Raw genomic sequence first — 13688 nt, 5'->3', positions numbered from 1 at the left:
CATCCATCCATCCATCCATCCATCCATCCATCCATCCACAGAGTGGGCACCAGCAGCAGAAGTTCTGAATTCCTCCTCCTTCCCTCCCTCCCTCCCTCCCTCCATTCATCCATCCATCCATCCATATAGCAGGCACCAGCAGCAGAAGTCCCGAATTCCTCCTCCCTCCCCTCCATTCATTCATTCATCCATCCATCCATCCATCCATCCATCCACGTAGCAGACATTGACAACAGGAGCCCAGAGTCAAGTCTCATGTTTGACATAATCAGTTGGAGGGAGAGGGGTCGCCATGGAGTAGGGTCCAGGGGCAGGTTCTTCAGGGTCTCAGCAAAAACTGAGTGGGGCGGGCAGGAGGGACATAGGCTGCCCTTAGGAAGGATTATTGTGGCACTGGAGAGGAAAGAAAAGAAACAAAGTCGTGTGAGCTTCATTATCCCCATCTTTCAGAGGTTGATACTGAGTCCCAGAGAGGGAAACGAAGGGCCAGGTCCCTTGTGGACCCTTTCCTTCAGCCCCATTGACTTTCCCTCTGTCTCCACATCTGTGCTGTGATGCCATGGATTTGTAGTCAGAGGACCTGGGTTCAGATCCTCACATCACACGTCATCTCTGGGTCTCTGTTTCCCCATTTATAAATAAGGGCAGGTCCCTTACAGTGCTGAACCTGAGGTCTGCCTGGCTCCTGTGCTCCCCAGCCCCAGTCACTTGTCTCTGGTCAGTGCTGTCTCCCTGTCAGGGTGATGATTATGATCATACCCTTCCCCTACATGGCTACCACCCTTGAACAATGGGTTCCTGGCTTAGTTCACACCATAAGTCTCTAGCATTCAGGAACTGATCTGAAAGTGATCAGTCCAAGGTCAGGCAGGGTCCTTTGAGGCCATTCTGCCACTAAAGAGAGAGGAAGTGGTCAAAAGAGCATTTCTTTGGCTTATAGCCAAGAGACTTGGGTTGGAATCCAAACTCTGCTGAGAACTAACATAGCAAAGAAGTCGCTTCCCAGACCTCAGTTTCCCCACCTGTGAAAAGGGGAGCATGCCTTCCAAGGTCCTTAAAGACCTATCAGAACATGTGAATATTACCAATTATAGCTAGCATTTCTAGAGCACTACATGCAAAGCATTGTACAATTATCTAATTTGATATTCACAAAAACCCTGAGAGGTAGGTGCTACTATTATCCCCCTTTTACAAATGAGGAAACTGAGGCAGAGAGTGGTTAAGTGACTTGCCCAGGGTCACAACAGTTAAGTGTCTTAACACTGGATATGAACTCGGGTCCTCCAGACTCCAGTGTGTCACCCAGTTGCCTCTGAAAAAGGACAGAGCTGGAAAGGCCCTTAGAGGTCATCTGGTCCAGCCCTTACCCCATTTATAGAGGAGAAAACAGGCCTAGAGGTGTTAAAGGACCTGCCAAAAACCACCCAACCAATCGTCGACGGAGCCAGGATTTGAACCCAGACCCCTTGCCTCCAAATCTTTCCGACTGCCTCTCTGGGTGTGCTTTGCTAGGCACAGGACCGCAGGCTGCCAACTGGAAGTCCACCAGTCGTGGCTGGCCTTGGGCCGTTAGCCCATACTCAGTGGGCACCTCCTCCAGCAGGCCACCCCAAGGCAGCTCCTCCCACATCCTCACCTCGGACCTCCAGCTTGCATTCGGCCAGTGCCTCGCCCAGCTCGTTGACCGCTAGGCAGGAGTAGGTGCCCCCGTCGAAGGGACTTGGACGGCGAATGTTGAGGGTCAGGATCCCCTGCTGGTTGGTCATTATGAACTTGGGGTCTTCGTGAATCTCCACGTTGTTCTTCATCCACACCACCTTTGGCTGTGGTGAGAGGGAACAGAGCAGATCTCTGGAGTGTGAGCTGAGAATGACCTCAGAGATCATACGCCCCCTCCACAAATGGGGAAACTGGGGCTCTGGGAGGGGCGCGGCTGGGCCATGGTTAGTGAGTGGCCAAGCGAGTATTCAGTTCTGGGTCCTTGGATTCATTTCGATGCCTTTGTCTGTGACCGAGGAAGCCCTCCTCTCCCCGGGTCCTGCTCCTTCTCCTCCTCCCCTGGCCCCCAGTGCCTCTGCCCACCTTGGGATATCCCCGCACAGCACAGAACAGCGCGGCTGAGTACCCTGCCACCACAACCCGGTCCAGCAGTGGGGTCAAGAACTTGGGGGCCGAGCGGAAGTCATGTGCCTGAAACTCCAGAGGTTTGAAGGTGATGCCTAGTGAGGACAAAGGACAAGAAGGTCACCCACCTGGCCCCTCCGGGTCTTGGACGGCCACCACCATCACCCCATCCCTTCCCACACGCTGACCCCAGGGCTGAGTCAGGAGGGACCTTGGAGAGCGGCCACTGCCCGAGCTGGGATGGGGGCTTGGCCCGCTGACCAGGGGCTGACCAGCGGGCCTCCAGGCAGCTTAGGCAGCCCCTGGCCCCCGACGGCTGCACCCACCACATGCCGGAGGCGCAAGACTATGAGTAAAGGTTCCATCTGCTCCAACCCCCTCCTTCTACATGCGGGGAAATGGGCAGGAATTTAGCCAGGCTGTCTGCACAGAGAGCAAGGGGAGTCAAAAACTCAAACCCAAGCACACGGTCAGCGAGGCACAGGGAAAACAGGGCTGGACTTGGAGACAGGGTTCTGAGTTATTAACTGTGTGACCTTCCCCCCCGAGCCTCAGTTTCCCCATCGGTAAGATGGGGGCCATCCCACTTCCACCACCTTCCTCCCCTGCCAGGAGGTCCCAACGGAGATCACGTGAATCTGGGAGGGGAGGGGAGCTGGAGGGTGGTCCCATGGAGCGTGTATGCTTGGGCCTGAGCTCTGGTGCCTTCCAGCGGGTCACTCAGGGCTCCTGAAAGGGGCCAGGAGCTGGGCCTGACCCTTTAAGAAGCCCCACTCCATATGGAAATGCTGACTCTGCCCCCTCACATGCCCCTCACCGCAGGACTCTTCATCCCCTGGGAGCTGGAGAGCTAGGGTCAGCCCCCACCCACCCTGTGGGGCCGGGGCAGACAATACCTGTTTTGAGGATCTTGGCTGTGTTCTTGGACACACCAGGGGAGTCACTGAGCCCACAGATGTTTTCACTAAACACTCGGAAATAGTATTCATTGCCAATGATAAGTTCAGACACCGTGCACCGCGTGGGCCGATTGTGTTCATAAACAGTGAACCACTCCTGGGGCGGGGGGAGAAAGGGTCCGAGGGATTAGAATTCTGCAAGGGAGGAGGGCAAGACATCGCGGGGAGACTCTGGCCAAGCCTTCTACCCCCCAATTTTCCATCTATGAAATGAAGACACCCCAACCAAATCTCTACCCCAACCCCCACCATCCAGGCCTGTGCCCTCCCCTCACCATAGTCTTCTTGTCAGCCTTCTGGACAAAGTAGCCGGTGACCTCACTGTTACCATTATCCTTGGGGGGCTGCCATTCCACCAAGGCATTGGAGCCCCATACGTCCTTCACCATCACGTTCTCTGGAGACCCTGCCTTCTCTGGGGAGGGGAGGAGGGGCTCAGAGGCAGCTCCCCTCCTCAATCCTCCTCAAGAGGCCTCCATTGCATCTCCTCTGCCCACTCCTCTATCCCCTAGGCCCCCTCCCCAGCCCTGAATGGTCCTTTCCCATCCCGTCCCTCCTCCCCATCCCCACCTCTTCACCTTCCCCACTCCCTCCCTCCTCCCCATCCCCACCTCCTCACCCCTCCCCACCCTTCAGTCCCCTCATCTCCCCTCCTCTCTCTTTCCTCATCCCCATCATGTCTCCCCCCTCCTCATCCCTCAGTCAGCTCTCGCACCCACGACTTGGATCCGGATGGTGGCTGTGTCTTTCATGTTCTCTATTTGCACGCTAAGTTCATACTCCCCGGAGTCCGACCGAGCTGCCTGACGTACGAAGAACACGGTATCTATGTCGCTGGTCCGGATGTGGACTCGGGATGTGTCCAGGGGCGCTCCGCCCTTTGTCCATACCACCTGGGGCCGTGGCTTCCCCTGTGGACGATGTGAGAGGTGAAGGGATGCTCTGACTCCTGGCCCTCCCACCCTGGCCCCTGGCCTCCCATACCTGGAAAGGAATGAGCAGGTTGAGCGGCTCCCCGACTCTGAGAACGTAAGTCTGCCGAAGGTGTCTTGGGAGCCGGATCTTGGGTTGTTCTGGGGTGGGGGCAGAACAGGAGTGGGAGGGGGGTCAGGATTCAGAGACCAAAGAAGGACATGAACTCTAGCCCAGGGTGTCTGAGGTCAGGGGTTAAGGGGCAGGAGGTTGACCTTGGCTCATGGTGGCCACTGTCAGTGGGAGGTCAAGGCCCGCTGGTCACTCTAGAACTGTGACAGGTTGTGTCTGATGAGAGGTGTCCATAAGAAGTCAACGGTCACCCCCAGATGACCTCAGGAGGGCGCTCTTAGCCCACAGTAGCCGGAGTCAGAGCATTGGTGGGAGACCCAGTGAGGAGACCTCTGGCTGCACCTCTGGATGCCTTTGGCCTCGGCGTGGCCGGCCAGTAACAGGGGTAGGTCAGTGGGTCACTCACGTGCGATCTCCCGGATGGTGACTGGCTGGACGTGGGTGGCCGGCTCACTGCGGCCCGCGATGTTGACCCCAACCACGCGGAAGAGGATTCTGGCTCCCGTGGGCAAGCCTTTGACCGTGAAGCCACAGCGCTCCACAGGCTCAGTATTGGCTGCGACCCAGTCTTCAGCTGGGAGGGGGATGGAATGCAGGGGGCTTAGGACTCCCCTCCAGCCCCTGGCCGAGCCCACCCCTCCCCGTGCCTCTTGGTGCCTCCCAGACTACAAGGAAACACGGCACCTGGAGGCGGGAACCCCCAGAGGGCGGGGAGAGGCAGCCTCCTAGGTCACTCACAGCCTTCCAAACAGTACTCCACGAGGTAGCCATCGATGCCCCCGGCCCCAATCCTGTCTGGTGGGCGCCACTTGAGTGTGGTGGTGGTATCAGTGACATCCTCCACTGTCAGATGCAGCGGCTCACTCGTGGGAGCTACAGAGAGCAGAGGTCTCGACGGGTCAGGGGTGAGAGCAGGGGAGAGCGGGAGGGGATCCGAAAGGCCAGCCAAGGGGGCGGAGAAGGATGAAAGGAAGGCAGGTGGCCCTGAGGGGATGTGATGGGGGACCCTGGGTCGTCCAGGAGGATGCCCGAGGCGAGTCAGAGTTAGGTCAGAGGTTCACTAAGTCACAGGCCATTGGGAGCGTCTTAGGTCAGTTAGATCGTCTAATTGGGATCGTCGTGGGACTCAGCTGGGAGTCCAACCCTCTCACTTTACAGATGAGAAAACTGAGTCAGTGCTCGCTCCTCACCAATGGGCATGAAGGGCTTGGTGTTCATGCTCGGCTGGGAGACCCCGATGGCGTTGACAGCAAAGACGCGCATCTCATAGAGGATGCCCTCGATCATCTTGGCCGACTCGTAGGTCGTTTCCGTGAAGACCTCGAAATTCAGCTTCATCCAGCGGGAGGAGCCTTTCTTCTTCCTCTCCAGGAGGTACCCTGGGGGTCAGGGGAGAGAACGGAGGCACTCGGCGGGAGTCGCCAAGGCACCACGATAAAGCCAGGTGGTCCTTAGCGGGTCGCAGGCCAAAGGGGAATCAGACGCCACAGGGAAGCTGGGTAGGAGCACCAGAGCTCAAAGGCATCGTGGAAGGTCCACTTCTTAGGAGCCCTTCTCTGCTACTGCCCCATCCTTGAGACCGGCTCGCACCTCAGCCCTACGGAGGGAGGCCCAGCTGACTCACCGGTCAGAGGCTGGCCACCGTCATACTTGGGGGGCTCCCAGACCAAGATGGCCCAGTCCTCCCCCACCGACGTGATCCGCACAGCTTCAGGAGGGTCCGGCACATCTGGAGGGAGGGGGGAAAGGTCAGGCCTGTGGAGGCCAAAGCCATCCCACCATCTTCGCCCTCCCCAAGGCCCCTCCCACCTCCTCCTTCTCCCAGCCCCACAGTCTCCCTCTCCCCTACCACCTGGCCCCGCTCCACCCAGCCCTTCCAAGCCCTTTCCCCACTCACCTACGACCTTGACAAAGATGGAGGCTGTGTCCTCGCCTACGGGGTTGGTGACCTTGATGGTGTACTTGGCCTCATCGGCCCGCTCAGCCCCCTCGATCACAAAGCAGCTGCTGTCTGGCCGCTGCTCCAGTCGGACCCGGCCCTCGGTGCTAGAGAACACCTAGGAAAGGAGGAGGGCCATGGGGTGCCGGGCGAGAAACCTTTGATTCTCAGGTCGAGGGAGCCAGAAGACGGAATTCAGAAACCCTGACTGTCCGCGTGGGCTGGGGCCTCAGTTTCCCTGTCTGACAAATAAGGGAGCTGGCCCTGATCGCCAAGGTCCTTTTTATCTTGAGGAGGATGGGATTCTGTGCATAAGGCCCCCGTAGGAGCCTGCACAAACCCTGCTTGGCCTCAGTTTCCCCATATTTAAGATGGAGTTGCACTAATGAACTCTCAAGGCCCTGGCAGCACCAGATTCTGAGGTCCTGGGGAAGGTGGGCAGGAGATGATTTCCCCTTTCTGCTGACCCAGCAGAGCCCGGGCTCAGGCATGGAACTGGCTGTCAGCCAGGAAGGCCAGTCAAGCCTCGCTGAATTCCCTTGAGAAAGGGGGAGGTGGAGAAAGGGACAGGAGCATCAGAGCTTCTTGGAGGGTCTAGCCCTCCCCCTCCCCTCCCCCCTGTCCCTCCCTCCCCTCTCCCACTCTCCTCCCTCCCTCCCCTCCCCCACTCCCCTTCCTTCCCCTCCTTTTTTGTTTTAAACAGATAAAGAAGCCCAGAGTGACAGGGGCCTTGCCCCCCCAGGTTCCAGAGCAAGTGAGGGGCAGACCAGGGAGAGAGGGAGGGAGGAAGAGAAAGATGCCCAAGGAAAGACCCATCTCCCCAGCCCCATACCTGATCCCCCTTCAACCAGGTGACCGTGGGAGGGGGCTCTCCTGTGATGGCCACATCTAGCCTGAGCTTGTTTCCAGCCACCACTATGATAGAGTTCTCGGAGGTCTTCCCTGAGCAGTCCAAGTGGATCTTGGGGGGCTCTGGGAGCAAATGGGGTACAGAGAGTTGGGTCCTCCCAAGCCCAGGATGCCCAAGGCAGCCTCCCTGCGGCCTGCCCCTCGCAGGTCCTGAACACCATCAGGGGCCCCAGCCACTGCTCCTCTTAGAGCACCTGATTCTAGCCTTGACCTTCTTTGGGGACCCACACATCAGAACTCCCAGCCCCGCAGTGCTCTCGGGGACCCAGGGATTCAAGAGAGCAGAGGTGTCCAGCTCCCCAGCCTTCACTATCCTTGGGGACCCAGCCATTCCGCATGGTTCCCGGGCCTCTCTGCCCCCTTCCCCTCTGGGATCCAAAAGGCCAGCTCCTCCAGCCCCACCCCTGCCCCGTTCAGCAGTACTTACCTTGCTTGGGAACATAATCGATCTTGATCTCTGGAAGTGAGAGAAAGAGGAAGCTATCAGGAACTTAGGGCTGGCCGCTGGGGCTTCAGCACCCCCCCACCCCATCTCATATGCCCTTGCTGCCAGGCACGGGATATAGGGCAGATGAAGACCAGGAGGACAGAGTCCTGAGAGGGAGAGGATGGGGAACTGGGGGGCCTCCTGGAGCCCTGGGAATACCCCTGAATGGATGCTCAACAGTGCCCTCCCCAGGACTCCTGGGGCCTGTGAAGTGGCCAGGGAAGGCCTTTGCCCCTATTTGACAGAGAAAGAAACTGAGACCCAGAGAGAGAATGGTTTGCCTGGGATCTGAGGGTCTTGCCAATTACTAGCTCTGTGACTTTGGTCCCCTCCCCACACCCCACTGAGTACTTCTTCTTCTGTAAAATGAAGGGGGTCTGTGATAGCATGATGCCTTCCAGGACCCATTCCAATTCAGTATTCTGAATCACAGAATCCGAGCGCGGCAAGGGACGGCAGTGACTATCTATTCTAACTCACGCACAAAGGAACACCCACTGTCTATTTCCCCAATATACCGGCCAGGTGAGCAGGGTCCAGTTTGAGCACGACGCCCTCCAAGGAAGGGAAGCCCACTGCCTCTCAAGGCAGCCCTGTTCCACCGTAGGGCAGATCTCATTTTTAGGACGTTCTTCCTATTCCTGAAGCTGTGACCCTCTTGGCTGCCACGTGTCCCCATTCACTCAGTTTGCTTGAGTTTGCAGTCCACTGAAACCCCCAGATCCTTTTCTGAACAGCTGCTGCCTAATTCTGCCTCCCCATCTTGGAGTCCAAATGGACTGTAAGCTGCTCGAAGGCAGGTACTGTCTTTTATATCCTCGGCACTTACCCAGGGCCTAGCGCTTGATGAATGTTTATTGGCCCACTGACATCAGACTCACAGAATTTGAGATTTGGAAGGGGCCTCAGCGGCCGACTAATGCAAGCCTTCCGTGAAAAGCATGGCCGCCAGACCATACGGAAGAAGTGGTCTTCCAGTAAGGGCTGCAGAGGGCCGGCCCATGCCTCCCAGGCAGCGCGTGCCACTGGGGAAGTGAATTGTGAGACACTGTATCACATTGATCTCTAGTGAATTTCTTTGCCTTTGCTTGCAGCGTGGACCGTGAGCAGTCACTCACGCCGGGGAAACCTACAGTGAGGTCTTCTGAGAGTCACATTTTAAATAATTATATGTAGGATTACACAGGAAACCAATTCTACTGAAATAGTTATCAAAACACACTTTCTTTTAAGTTCGCAGTTCCCCGTTTAGCCCCTGCTCTCTGGTAAATATCTTGGGGATTCACATAAGGCAGTTTTCTCTCTCTGCAATCCTGCCTTTTCTGTTACCGGTGCAGGACCCCTGGCCAGCGCTTTCTTACCAGCCTGGGTGGGGTTTCTTTTCTCCTTCTGCCTTTCTCTGCATCCCCAGCACTTCGCAGGGTGCTGGCACACAGTAGGTGTTTAATAAATGCTTGGCCAGGAATCTATCATCCCAGCAGATTCCCATCTCACCTTCCGGTGAAACTGTTCAATTCCCAGATCCATTTTGGGGGCATCTCTTTCCCTCCACGGGCGACAGGCAGGAAAACCCAAACCACTCCTCTGTGGTCTTAAGTTCCTCACCCAAGACCTCCTAATTGTTGGAGCGCTTGGCGAATTCCTTCCAGAAACATGGTTTGCGTTCTCCCAAACGGCCCCAGGGGCCGGAGCTGCCTCATACCTGGACCCCCCTTCTGCGGCCCTGCTCTGGCATTCTTAGAAATGGTCTTAGAAAGCTGGGCTGGGTCCTTTCTCCTATCAACAAGGCCCTGCCATGGGGCATCAGGCACGGGGCTCCAAATCTGGGAACGTGATTCATTGAGCTCACGCCCCCATTTGACAGAACAATAAACTGAGGCTCAGTGATGGAGACAAACTGTTCCTTGATCACACAATGCCTGAGGGACGCAGTCGGAGTGGGGGTCAGTCTCACCCAGGAAGTTGAGCTTGGCTGACAAGGTCAGGGCAAAGCCATCCGGCACAAACGTGTAATCGCCCTCATCCTCAGGACGGACGTCATCGATGACCAGCTTGTGGAATCTGCAGGGGGAACGTGGGTCTGTGGGATGCCGGGAATCAGGGCTGGAAGGGAGCTGTGCCATCCCATACTACAGATGCAGAGAACCCGGGGACAGGGAGGGGTCTTCTCCCTCTGCGTCTTAGACCCGCCACCCCCCCCCCCCCGTGGATGGCCATGGAATTCTCAGGACAATAGGGTTCCGCCTCATTTACATGCAGCCCACAGGCAGGTGGGGGAGTGAGGACCCACACATTCCATGGGCTTTAGGCAAATGAGCAGGTTTGCATATAACACTGTGACATTTGTAACAGGTGAGAGGCCCGGAGGCCTCGCCCCTGCGCCCCTCACCCCACCCCTCAGGTCATGGCCCCCTGGAACCCCTGGGATGACAGGCTGCTAAGTGGGAAGGGGCCTAAGGTCACCGAGGTCTGCCGGGAGTGGGCAGGGAGCCAGATGCGGGTCAGCGGCCCCCACCTCTTGCCCTCCTCACCGCCCCCCAGGGCTGCTGTAAATATTTCCATTCCTATTTCTATCCCTGCTGACTGTCCCAACAGAGGCAGGACTTGTGTGTCCCCACAGCTGTGCCCAGAGAAGGCACCGATGAATGCCGGCTGACTGGCCAGACTGCTCTGGGCCTCAGTTTCCACATCCGTAAAGGGAGAGGGTTGAACTTGGCACACAGTGGGTGCATGGCTTCCCCATTAGAGCGTAAACCCTCTGAGGGCAGATATGTTTCACTCCTGTTTTTACATCCCTAGCACCTCGCATAGAGCCTGGCTAACAGTGGCATTAAATAAATGCTTCTTGACTGATTGATCGATAGGGAACTAGGAGGCACCGAGGATTGCAAAGGCCTGAGTTTGAACTCTCCCTCAGCTCCTTCCTCACTGTGTGACCCTCCTCTCAGCCTCAGTTTTCTCATCTGTAAAACAGGGATCATGAAGGAGAGAATCTTCATAAAGCGCTAGGTAACTGTGCGCTGCCTTCCTACACGGGGTCGATTTCACTGGTACAGCGAATTAATTTCCTAAGGCAATGCAGGTGGCTGCCTTCTCGGGAGCTGCCCACAGTCATGGAGCCAGTGTGGTCAGAGGCAGGACTCCCACCCAGCTCCCAAGGTCAGCTCTCTGGGCTCCATTTCACATAGGAAGAAACTGAGGCCCCGCCAGCCATTGAGGGCAATCCAGACTAAGCCTCACCATGGGGTCATCCCCATCCTCCAGGAAGGGAGAGCCTGGCCCCCTTTCTACGCTGGGGCACGTCTAACGGTTAGGAAGTTCTCTGTGACATTGGGCCACGACTGTCTCTACTCACCACACCAGGTGCTGCCCTTCGGAGTCAAACAGAAAGAGCCCCATCCCTTCTCCCCAGGACAGCCTCATAACGCCAGAACCCCACCCTCATGTCCTCTGAGTCCTCCCTCCTCCGGGCTGACCAAAGGTGCTCCCTGAGTCCTCCCTCCTCCGGGCTGACCAAAGGTGCTCCCTGAGTCCTCCCTCCTCCAGGCTGACCAATGTTCTGCTCGGCCCTGGGACAGGGCTAAGGGCAGCCAACACCAGCTGCAGAAGCAGAGGTGGGGTCCGCACTAGCCAAACCCCACGACCTGTGACAGCTGTGCCCCTGTGCACAGAGTCTGGCTAAACCGAGTGGCCCCAGAAACCCGGCCCCACTCCGCACAGTGCTCAGCCTCCCTGGGCCGCCGTCCCCATGGCCTTGGGTGCTCCTCCAAAGGATGGGCTGGACCGTGGAGTGGCTGGAAGTTGATGAATGGCGCCCGGCCCCCTCGGCTCTCACCGGCCCTTGTGGATGATGCTGACCCTCTTGCTGGGCCGCACTTCCACGCCATTCTTGTACCACTTTCCAGTCACTTTCTCATCAGACACCTCACACGTGAACACGGCCTGCTCTGAGGCCTTCACCGTCAGGTCCGCGATGTCCTGGAGGACTTCCAGCTGCTTCTCTGGAGGGAGGGAGGGTGTGTTCAGGTATCAGCTACTCCTTGAGCCCTGGATGGCCCCAGTGGTGACTGAGTATGCGATCTGCATACCTTAGGTGCTTAATCAATGCTTACTGAATGGAGTGGAATGCTCCTATTAAACTATGCACTCCTTGGGAGCAGAGATCTGACGTAACAGGAGGGCTGCCTCCCTCATAAGTGAGCACAGGGCCCTGTACATAGTCGGCACTTAATAAATGTGTATGGCATAGTCTACTAGACTGTGACCTCCCTGAAGGCAGGAACTTGGTGTTATGTAAAATTCCTGTCTCCCCCAGCACTGAGCACAGGGCCCTGTACACAGTCGGCGCTTCATAAATGTGTATGGCATAGTCTACTAGACTGTGACCTCCCTGAAGGCAGGAACTTGGTGTTATGTAAAATTCCTGTCTCCCCCAGCACTGAACACAGGGCCCTGTACATAGTTGGTGCTTCATAAATGGTGGTTGAGTTGAACTCAATTGACTAGAAGATGAGAGGGCCTTCTGAATTCCAGCCCCCAGAGGCCCTTTGGGGACCCATGCATCTTTTCTTCTTCCCCTCAGTTTTGCTGTCCTGGAGGAGGTGATTGGGAGTGAGCTCCTTACACTGGGCAATCCCAGGTAGGTGCACAGTGCCACCGGGCCTGGGTTCCAGAGCCAGGCAGACCCAGCTGGTCCGGCCTCCAGCCCCTCCCCGCGAGGGCCCCCTTACCCTCCACAATGAGCTCCGCCTCACACTGGCCGCCGTTGGTCATGACCATGTAGCGGCCCGTGTCCTCTAGGGTGACCTCCGTGAAAATCAGCAGGTGCTTCTTCCCATCTTTCTTGAAGCGGTAGTGAGCCTTGTAGGAATCCTCCTTGGTCATTTCCACACCGTCCTTCATCCTGGGAGGAGCAGAGGAGAGGGGAGGGCTCACATCCAGGGAACACTGGAGGGCTGGGGCCTCATGGCAAGTTGGGAATAAGACAGGGGTGGGAGGGGTCCGGGGATCATGGTGAGGGCATCAGGGCCGCGTGGGAGACAGGAAATAAGAGGGGGTGTTTGTTGGGGCTATGCCGGGTGGGGAGGGGAGTCCCAGGATAGGACCTGGGCTTGTGCATGGCTTGGGTCCCTGCGGTGCACACAGGTCAGGGGTAGAGGGGTCAGGAGCCGAGGGAAAAGGCTGGGAACCAGGAAGGAGCCCGACATCACTTGCCACATGAGCTGGGCTCCCTCCTCTGACACCTCCACCATCATCTCCACGCGGTCACCCACAAACACCTGCTGGTCCTCCAAGGGTGTGACAATGAGGACCGGGGGCTCTGAGGGGCAGGTGAGGGATGGTCAGCGGGGGGGAAGCCCCCCAGAGCCCCTTGGCACGCCCCCCCGCCTGTCCGAGCCCCCCACCTTTGACGAAGAGCTCCGTGAAACACTTCTCATCCTTGACAGCTACTTCATAGGCGGCATCGTCGGCCAGAGTGCACTTGTTGATGGTGAGAATTCTCTTCTTGCCCACGTTCTCAAACACGTACCTGACCCAGCCGCAGGGATGCTGAGGACCCCCCCCCGCCGGGGCACCGAGCCCCTCCCCTCCCGCCCCCCCGGGCCCCCCCCCGCCTCTGCTCCACCTCGTGGGCACCGCAGCTTGTGACGAGCAACATTTTACCTCCCAAGGTCCCTTGGGGTTCCGGGGTGGGGTGCTCCCACTGAGAAGGCCCCACCCAACTGTCACTTCATTCTGAGGTTAATGGCCAGCTCAAGCCTTCTGGGTTCTGTGCTATCACCCCTCCATCGATTCTGACATTCCACGTTCTAAGGCCCCTCCCAGCTCTGACCTTCCCTCTTCTCCAGGCCCTCCCAGCCTTGCCCCCCCCCCACCCGCGCTCACTTGCTGCTGGGCTTGATCTCCTGCCCGTTCTTGTACCACTTGAGGGGCAGGTCAGGGTCACTGATCTCTACCACCAGCTTAATCTTATTCCCCTTGTCCACCTGGTAAGCCGGGTCCAGCTTCTTTGTGAAGGCTGTTGGCACCGGGAGGGGCTCAGGGACCAGCACCCCAGTTGTGCCACCCCATCTGCTCCCCCTCCCCAGCTACCCCCTCCCCAGCATCTCCCCCTCCCCAGCTCCCCCCTCCCCAGCTGCTCCCCGTCCCTATCTGCTCCCCTTCCCCAGCATCTCCCCCTCCCCATCTTCTCCCCCTCCCAGCTCCCCCCTCCCCAGCTCCC

General features: G+C 57.8%; 1 protein-coding gene across 1 annotated transcript in view; it reads right to left on the bottom strand.

The window, feature by feature from the left end:
- Positions 1-247: 247 nt before the first annotated feature.
- MYBPC2 (myosin binding protein C, fast type) overlaps positions 248-13688 on the bottom strand; it is an 18408-nt gene continuing 4967 nt past the window's right edge. Inside the window, exons 6-25 of the mRNA XM_027841233.1 lie at positions 13352-13484; positions 12871-12995; positions 12680-12785; positions 12196-12368; positions 11301-11466; positions 9420-9526; positions 7406-7435; positions 6902-7041; positions 6028-6187; positions 5755-5859; positions 5321-5509; positions 4869-5003; positions 4537-4704; positions 4071-4159; positions 3802-3997; positions 3362-3501; positions 3024-3183; positions 2086-2222; positions 1640-1826; positions 248-393 (exon numbers count right to left, since the gene is read on the bottom strand). Coding sequence (XP_027697034.1) covers positions 383-393; positions 1640-1826; positions 2086-2222; positions 3024-3183; positions 3362-3501; positions 3802-3997; positions 4071-4159; positions 4537-4704; positions 4869-5003; positions 5321-5509; positions 5755-5859; positions 6028-6187; positions 6902-7041; positions 7406-7435; positions 9420-9526; positions 11301-11466; positions 12196-12368; positions 12680-12785; positions 12871-12995; positions 13352-13484 — 2657 coding nt within the window. The 3' untranslated portion in view covers positions 248-382. The remainder of the gene's footprint in view (positions 394-1639; positions 1827-2085; positions 2223-3023; positions 3184-3361; positions 3502-3801; positions 3998-4070; positions 4160-4536; positions 4705-4868; positions 5004-5320; positions 5510-5754; positions 5860-6027; positions 6188-6901; positions 7042-7405; positions 7436-9419; positions 9527-11300; positions 11467-12195; positions 12369-12679; positions 12786-12870; positions 12996-13351; positions 13485-13688) is intronic.

Source organism: Vombatus ursinus, unplaced genomic scaffold (genome assembly GCF_900497805.2).
Source record: "Vombatus ursinus unplaced genomic scaffold, bare-nosed wombat genome assembly UNPS02014855.1, whole genome shotgun sequence".
NCBI classification, from domain to species: Eukaryota; Metazoa; Chordata; class Mammalia; order Diprotodontia; family Vombatidae; genus Vombatus; species Vombatus ursinus.
The sequence above is the reverse complement of the archived record's forward strand: the minus strand, read 5'-3'. Positions and strand labels throughout refer to the sequence as shown.